Source organism: Gouania willdenowi, chromosome 5 (genome assembly GCF_900634775.1).
Source record: "Gouania willdenowi chromosome 5, fGouWil2.1, whole genome shotgun sequence".
Classification (NCBI taxonomy): Eukaryota; Metazoa; Chordata; class Actinopteri; order Blenniiformes; family Gobiesocidae; genus Gouania; species Gouania willdenowi.
The window spans coordinates 20,822,024-20,831,288 of NC_041048.1; the positions used below are offsets into that span (position 1 = coordinate 20,822,024).

The 9,265-nt window shown below is 37.4% G+C and overlaps 1 protein-coding gene across 1 annotated transcript; it reads left to right on the top strand.

Moving 5' to 3' along the window:
• The first annotated feature begins 1,946 nt into the window (after positions 1–1,946).
• apof (apolipoprotein F) lies at positions 1,947–8,043 on the top strand. The gene is made up of 2 exons (XM_028447488.1): positions 1,947–2,112; positions 6,394–8,043. Exon 2 carries the CDS (start codon positions 6,429–6,431, stop codon positions 7,689–7,691), a length of 1,263 nt encoding a protein of 420 aa, XP_028303289.1. The 5' UTR covers positions 1,947–2,112; positions 6,394–6,428; the 3' UTR covers positions 7,692–8,043.
• Positions 8,044–9,265: the final 1,222 nt, after the last annotated feature.

Genomic DNA, 9,265 nt, shown 5'->3' on the forward strand with positions numbered 1-9,265 from the left:
ATATGCTTCCATAAGGAAAAACCAGTCAGTGTTAGTTTTGACAGCAAAATTTTGATTTAGCTTTAGTCTTTTGACTGAAAAGCAACTTAATATTAGCCAATATTAAGTCATCAGGAGAAATTCAGTTATACTCTAGTTTTAGTCAACTTTAAATGACATTAAGATTTTAGTTGATCAAATATCAAACATATAGAGTTTAAACATTTTTTTTTTTACAAGATTCAATTGATCAACCTGATATGGGATTGTTTTCATGTTTTTAAACACAGACAGATTCAAAGTAATCAATGTAACATGATCCATCTACAAACACATAAAACTTACCTCCTATTGGATCACTTACCGGCGTTGTGCCAAAAAGTCATTGGCTGCCAAAAGTGAATGCGCTGAGCGGGAGCGCACAGAGAGTTAAGGCTGTATCGCCCACTTGTGGCCGAAAGGAGGTTTCTTCCTCATGATTTCATTCATGAGGGCTATTTTTGATAGTTTATAGACCAACAAGACATTTTAATCGATTACAATATCCTTAAAGGGCCAGTACAATCAATAACAGGCTGCTTTCTACCTGCCAAAAAGTGATTGCAGCTTTCTACTTTGTGATTGAAAGGACTTGTTCTGCCTTTCATTTAACAAAAGTAATTTTGATTGGTTGCTTTCGAAAAAAAAATATTATTTTAGCTTGATTGGATTTTGTCCGATACACAAACTGTATATTTTTTAAAAAAGTAATTAATTAATAAAAATACCAATTTATTTTGATATAGTTTCATTTCACATGTATTTTATAGTGTCTTTATTCCCTGTGACCCTGAAAAAAATAAAAAATCAAGCATTCTACTCCTAATGCTTCATTTTGTGTTTTTTTCCCCCCCAAATCAGTGATACCACTTATACAATTGTAGAAATGTCACTTCCATGAAGCTGTCTTTGTGCTGGGGTTCTTTTGGCTATGATCATGAACTGTGTCTCTCTTTATTTTGTCCACACATAATAAGCTATTTAGTGGTATATATTGTTTTTGTTGTTGTTTTGTGATATTGCCATATTCTTATCAGATTATAGGTAAATACTCAACTATGGATATGGAGATATTCATACTAATTGAATGATCCGAGCTAAATAAAGATCAATATATGCCGAGAAATCTGCCCAATGAGCAAACGCTCTCCATAATACGTGTCGCCGATGCAGCTTTATTCATCGTGCCAATGTCGGCGAGATGTGTGTGCTATCTAAGACTGAGGCCAGTCAATCATTGGGTCATATTTTATATATATATATATATATATATATATATATATATATATATATATATATATATATATATATATATATATATATATATATATATATACTTTTTAGATAATGTCTGATGTGTTCCACATCTTCCCCCAGGATGTGGAGCCATTCTCTTCTTTCTGCGTGTCAGGCACACGTCCAACATGTCATACTCCAATTAACTATAATCAGTGACAAATCAGTCATTTCGACATTGAATGCAAAGTAAAATCAGTCAATATCATTATTATTGTTATTTTAAATTATAGTCCTGACGTTGTTTTTGTTACGTTTATGTGCAAATTCAACATGTGTAAGTGCTTGGGGATGTTTCTTTTTTAATAAAAAAAATTCCAAAAAATAAACATACCCCTTTGAGACCAATATATATGGGTAGTGTATTATTTCCATTGTTGGATAAGCAATGCATTTGCTTCAAAATAATATTCAATTTCAGTCAAGCCATCCTGGCTGTGTAAGAGATAAAGTGGCTCCTGGCAGGAGTGAAGACTACTCTCATGTATTTGGGTCAAAAACAAAACCGACTGTCAGTGAGGAGGGGGACGAGGGAATACCAGGACAAACAAACAAAACAAACTGTTTTAGAGTACAAGGACTTTTCCCCACACGTGAATCAACATTCAAGCTCTGTCCTCATGTAGGCCAAAGGGAAGCAGAGCTGAAAGGCAGAGGATCCAGAGGGAGGGCCGTGAGTGTGATGTGGGAAGAAGGAGATTCTCATTAGAGGCAAAGAGAAACAGAAAAGACTGTAGTGAAGGATCTTTTCTTTACCACACTCAGGAATCCAAGACTGTGGGACCAGCTTATACGAAGGTAGGTGGTGATTGATAAATATCTGTGACAGTTTTAGAAAAATAAACTTAATTTTAGGGTTGCAACATTTATTGTATAGGCAGCAGAAAGAACAACATAAAGTGTAACTTTGAGAATATTTGAATTTATTTTACTTAGTTTTTCACTCAGCAGCATTTATCTTGAAATCCACGACAGTATGGTCCAGTTATTTGTGTTGTATGAGGGGTAACTATCGTGCAGTCTATGAGTTGTGTTGCAAAGCCTGGCTATGACCACCCACTGGAAAATATTTAAGCTGAATGAAGTTTTCTTCAACATTTTCAAGATTATTTGTTTGTTTGCAGCAAGTGCCAGTCATTCATAAAACGACATACACAATCTTCTCCATCACAAAAGAGTGGGAAGTTAACTCACTGCTTGGACCTAAAGATTTGCCGTGTTCAACATCAAAATGATGGTAAAATTAAGTTATGCTAAAGCATGGGTTCCGTGCATGGGTCACTGACCTGTTTTACGCAGATTATAAAACCTCTCTGTGCAGGAAGATGAGAAGTCTTGTGCTTTCGCTTAAAATGACAAAGGAAAGTGCCACTGTGTCTTTGGCATTAATGAAAAGAGGATTTCTGTCAGGGATTACTTCAAATTAAAAATTCAGTGGTCGGATTCAACCAATCACTAAAACTGCCTTCAACCACCCTAAGAACATTGTCAGAGGGAAGGATTCATGCATCAGGAAGCTACAGCAACCCTACTTCAAGCTTTGATCTCCAGCAGACTGGACTATTATAATGGTCTTCATCAAACACAAGTAATAGGTCTGAGCACATGCTGCAGTTTCAATAAAATACTATTATAATGTAACTTTACTAGTAGGGATATAAGGTTATTTAGAAGCTGGATATGCAAGAAAAAGCACTTTAAAGGCACGCTTGTGGAGGTCGATATGTTTTACCAACTGTGATGTAGTGATTACTGAAAGAAGTCCTTCATTCACACAACTGCAAGTGGTTTTACTACAACTTCCTTGTTCAGCTGGAAGTTATGCATGGTTTTGTACAAGATGTTTGATAGTGCCATCCTAATGCTGTGCCCACCGGCATTTTCAAAACCCTTTTCCTCATAAGTGCAATGTCAATATCTGTCCGTTGTAATGATCTTGCTCTTCTATTAGGAATTACGCCGTAATGTGCAAGTAAGTGGATGACACATAACTAAGCACTATAGCATTAGATTGAAATGATCTCTCCATAGATCAGTGGTTCTTAGTTTTCTTGGAGGTACCGAACCCTGCAACCTCGATCAGTCAAGTAAAAGTCAAACCTTTAAGAGAACAACGACACAGTAAGGCAGCGCAACACAGTAAAAACATACAGCGCGATGAAAACCAACACCTACACAAAATAAGTATGAACAATGAATATGATATCTTCAAAACATAGTTAGGTTCATATATATTTGGACACTGACGCAAGTTTTGTTTTGTTACCTGTAAAATGAAACATATTCCAATTATAGTTATAATGGACATGGACGTAAAGTGCAGACTCAGCTTTCATTTGAGGGTATCTACATTTAAATTGTGTCATGGCCATTTTTATATTCATCATCATATCGTCAAATGTATGTTCATGTGTACAATTTGTCATGTTTTAATACATGATGACTCCATTACTCTTTACACTTTTGAACAGCTGAATCATGATTAAACAGTACAGATCGTACTCAGTGCAGCACAGAGTCTCTGCCAAGGCCAGAGTCTCTGCTCACATGCAGATATACACGACTTATCAAGGACAGATAAAGACTGGCGCCCGAACCTTCCTCATAACATCTTCATCATCCTCACATGTTTCCACTGACTCCCTCCTTCTCCTCCTGAGGGTGGAACTCTTCTTTTATCTGTATAAAACCTTAAGCTGAAACTGTTAGAGGGAGCGGCTCTGCCTTCGGAAATCCAATTCGGACGGTCACTACTTTTGTTCCATCTTTGTCTTTTTTTTTTACTTAGTTTTAGAATAAACTTTTTTATAAAACCATCAATGCTCCGACTGGACTCCATCCTTCAACCAGAGCAATAAATCATGTCTCCAAATGAGGTCAACCGCAAATCTTGCCGTAACAATTGGATAAAGGGTTTAGGAGTACCAGGTCCTTAACATGTGCCACCCTATTTTAAAACAGACTAATAGTAATAAAACAATTGACTCAAAGGCCATTACTAATTATTATGTCAATACTAATTAAACATATAACAGTCCTGGAGTTGATTTGAGGTATAGACTTTTGTACATTCTGCGAAAGACAGAAAGCACTGGTGAACTTGGCAACGCAAAAAGACTTGGACGTCCACTGAAGACAAAAGTGGTGGATGATCGCAGGATAATTTCCATGGTGAAGAAAAACCCCTTCACAACAGAGACCAAGTTAAAAAACCCTCTCCAGGAGGTAGGCGTGTCATTGTCCAGGTCTACCATAAAGAGAAGACTGCATGAGAATAAATACAGAGGTTTCACTGCATGGTGTAAGCCACTCACAAGCCACAAGATTAGAAAGGCTTGATTGGACTTTGCTAAAAAAAACATCTAAAAAAGCCAGCACAGTTCTGGAACAACATTCTTTGGACAGGTGAAACTAAGGTCAACCTCTACCAGAATGATGCCAAGAAAAAAGTATGCAGAAGGCGTGTTACAGCTCCTGATCCAACGCATACCCTATCATCTGTAAAACATGGCAGAGGCAGTGTGATGGTTGGGCATGCATGACTGCTATGGCACTGGGTCACTGGTGTTTATTGATGATGTGACACAGCACAGAACCAGTTTCATGAATTGCTCAGGTGTTCAGGGACACATACTGCTCAAATCCAGCAAAATGCAACCAAAGTGATTGTCAGTCACATGATCTCAACCCAATTGAGCATGGATTTTATTTGTTAAAGAACTGAAAGCTGCTGCAGTAAAGGCCTGGCAGAGCATTAAAAAGGAGACTTCAGGCAGTCATTGCCATCAAATGGTTTTCAACCAAATAAGAAAAAAAACATTTCATTTTCAGTTTTATAGTTTGTCGAATTTCTTTTGAGCCCCTGAAAAAAAGGGATTGTGTTTAAAAATGCTTTAGTTCCTCAGATTTTTACGCAATCTTTTTGTTCAACCCACTGAATTAAAGCTGAAAGTCTGCACTTCAATTGCGTCTGAGCTGTTTAATTTAAAATTCATTTTGGTACTGTACAGCAGTGTTTCCCAACCAGGGGTACGCGTACCCTTAGGGGTATGTGAGTACATTGCAGAGGTTACATAGAAAAATTAAGAATTTATTTCCAAGATAATAAAAAAATATTCTCAATCATTTCATAAGTCTGTCAATAAATTGGTACATGTGCTATGACTTGTTTTTAAAGTTTAAATGCCTGTTTAAAGGGGACATATTCAAAGAAGCTCCTTTTGTGGTACAAGTCATAAAGGTTATATATAACACAGGCAGGTTCATTATTTGTTTTGTATTTATATTACTTATTATTTTTTTATCTATTCTTGTTTTTTATTTTATTATTTTTCTTTAATAACAATATAATCATAATATATTAGTATTAAAAATTAGATTTCGTCAGCTAAAATCTTAATGTAATTTAGTTGACTAAAACGAGACTTTAACTGAAATAGTCCTGTTGACTAAATTTGAACTAAAATTACATTGTGTTATAGTAAAAAAGAAACTATGTCCAAAACTAAATAAAAATTTGATGCAAAATCAACACTGTTCTCTACTGGCTGGGATTTATTTTTAATTTAATTTAATTTATTTCTATTTTTTATTTTTACAGCTTTTACCATTGATCTTTAAACTGTTTAATCTTTATTATTTATTTAAATAGTGTGGTTTAATGTTTTTAAATCCTGCACTGTGTGGTCTCCTTGATCATGTAAAACATTTTGAGTTTCCTTGTGTATGAAAAGCACTGTTGAAATATATGTGCCTTTGCCTTTTCACACTTGTAATATTCACTGGAAATAATCTGCCAACAAATCTTTTATCAAAAGAAAAAAACGACCATTTATTATCTTTCTTTCTTTCCTTTGCTTTTTTCTTCAATTCAATTCAATTCATATCATCTTTATTTGTAGCAGAAATTACAACAAAGTCATCTCAATGCGCTTATCAAAGTATAAAATTCATAATAAGAAAGAAAAACAAGAAGATCCACATGAACAAGCATTTAGCAAAATCTGCATGAAGTCTGTCAATGATTATATGTGTCAACATTTCTTTAACTCCTGCTTTTTGCCTTTCTTTTTTCTTCAGTGTCTTTGAAAACGAGCTCTGCCAAAGGTGGGAGGATGTCTTCTACGTTGAAGTGGCTGATTTTGCTGCAACTCTTGATAAACCAGGAGGCTCTGTGCAGAGTGCTGCTCCCTCCTATGAGTAAAATATCTCAGCTCCCAGAAAATAAAAGTATTGAAAAAGTGACGGCTGAGCAGGAACATCCTCAGCTCCAAGAATTAAGATTCCAGCCTGAGAACAGAAGAGGAAAAAAAGCCCAAATAATGACATCCATCCTCAGGGAAAAGCTGGAGGGGAAGTTCGAGCATCCATTCCACCTGGATGGAAATGTGAGCTGTGAGGAGCTGATGTCTGCCAGCACTGTGGATGACCCATTGTCCTCCATGTTCCCACAGGAGCTGTTGGGTCTGTCTATGGTACCCGTGTTAGTGGTGACAGGCTGCATTCAGGAGGCACAGACTCTGGTGCTTAAGCTGTACAATGTAGTCGGTGTGGCAGACACAGATGAACTCCTGATGGAAGTAGGGAGTCTGATAGAGAGCAGAATGGGTAAATCCACTAAGGGACCATTGTCAAGTGCATCACAGTCAGAATGGGATCAAATAGGGCGACATATGGAGGCTGTGATGTATAACATTCAGCAGCTGGCCTTGGATGGAGAAGGCGTGCCTGAGCAAACTGATCAATGTAAGGGTTGGACCAGAGTGAATGGCACCATGTTAGTGGGAACTGCTGTGGACGAAGCTGCAGGTGGATTAGATGATGCAGTGAGCAGCTGTGAGAGACTGGGAGTGCTTTGTGCTGGAGTGACCAGCACTGGGTCACTCATGCCTGGGCTGTACCAGGCCGTGCTGAAGAAAGGAAGCCGCATCCTGCCATCTGAATCCACAGAGTCTGAGTGCTGGATCCATCAGTGCAGTGAAAACGTTGTGGTCTCTGAAGCTTCTACAGGGAGAAGAACCAAGCGGAGCCCTCAGAGAACCTGCGTCAACAAAAGTGAGCAGCGCGTGTACAATGTGGTGGAATGGATCCCTGCAGTCAGCACCCTCTACAACCTAGGCACTGCTGTGTACTACGCCTCGGTCAACTGCTCCCAAACGGCCAAGGAGAGAGCCATCCTCAGTGCAGTGGACCTAGGGACGGACGCCATCATGGTCGCCACAGGCGGGACCGCCGGAGTGGCGGGCTACGCCCTGGGAGCCGGTGTAAAGACTGGGGTGAAAGCTGGGGTCAGGTATTTGCTCAACACCATGAAGCACGAGGACGATGTGCTGGTGAACCAGGTCAGCAGGGAGGAGGGCATCTTCACCATCCAGTAGTCTGAGGGATGCAGACCTTACCCCAAATATTGATACACATACACTTTTCACAAGGTGGACCAATATTTTATTGATTAGACAACATCTTAGTAAAATGTTCTTTATAGTCTTTCTTAACAAGAAAGAAACATTTTCTTAGAAGCAGAAAGGTATGTACGGGTATTAGAAAAAAACACCAGGGGTTCACAACTGGTTTCACTCTGGAACCCACATTTTGCCACGGTCATTAATTTGCGAGACAATTCAGCAGACCAAATTTTGTTTTTCAAACAGCTGTTGAAATGACACATATAGATTTATGTTTTTAAAAAGATTATGTATATTTTCCTGTGAAACATGCATTTCACAGCATGCTGGTCAAAAAAAAAAAAAGTTTCTTTCAAAATAAAAGACAAGTCCAACATGAGAGACATTAACTGTATATTTATTTTTGACCAGCTGTCCGCGACCCACCCAGTTCAGGTCCGCTACCCACTTTTGGGTCTCGGCCCACCAGTTGAGAATCACTGCTTTACACAATGTGACACACAAATTTGTCAATTTTACCCAACCAAGTAAATAAATAAATAAATACACAAAGGATAATTTAATATAATGCAGTAATTTCAAATGCTGAGAAATCTACATGCTTGAGTTTAAGGATGACATTTGGAGTTCATTTTTTTGTGTAAAGCCATTCAGTGCTATTTATTATCAGGCCTACATAAAACGTGCGCAATAACATTTTCTACAATTTTCCCTAGTGTGTCCTTTACATGCTCTTATTTTGTTGGTACTCATAGGTTTATAACACTTGTGCGATTTAGACATAAATGTGTGCCCTTTTTTGCATTTCATTGAATTTTTGTGAATAGTGGAGTGCCACTACTATTAATGGAAGCACACATACAAACACATGTATGCAGGATACATGTGTTTCATGTATACTGCATACATGAAACACAAAATACAAAATGTACGAGTTCATTTGATGTTTGAGGGCAACCATTCCTCAAACTTAATCGTACTACAACCTCAAAACTGGATGAGTATATGCAGAGCTATTTTCAATTGCCACATCAGCCACTAGGGGGCCTCAAAGCTGACTCCTTGGCCTAATATAAAGAGAATTAAATATATTGATCTTCATCCCTAATAGGCTAGAAAATGAATTTAAGGTATAATAATGAAATAAAACACAATCATAAGCTGTGGCTCATTTGTTTGAGTTGTGTTCTTCCTTTCCAAATTTCAAATAAACATTGAATAATTGTTGCTTTCCTTGTATTCACATGTTTTCATCACCTACCTTTGCTTGAGTGGCACAACTGAAAATGCATATTTTTAGAGAAAGGTTGTATTGGTTTTATCCTGTTTATCTGGTGTCATAGATTAGAACAGTTCCTGCATTTATCTGATTAAGAATCTCCCATGTGTTTTGGAAAATTAGGGCCCCATCTATATAAGGCCCCCACAAAGCTAACTGCTCTAAAAATAGTTGAAGTAGAAAGTCACAGATATTATTCACCACATGTTATTGTGTTAATTATTATTTTTTTGATTAAAATATGTTTCTATTTTCATTATTACAAACT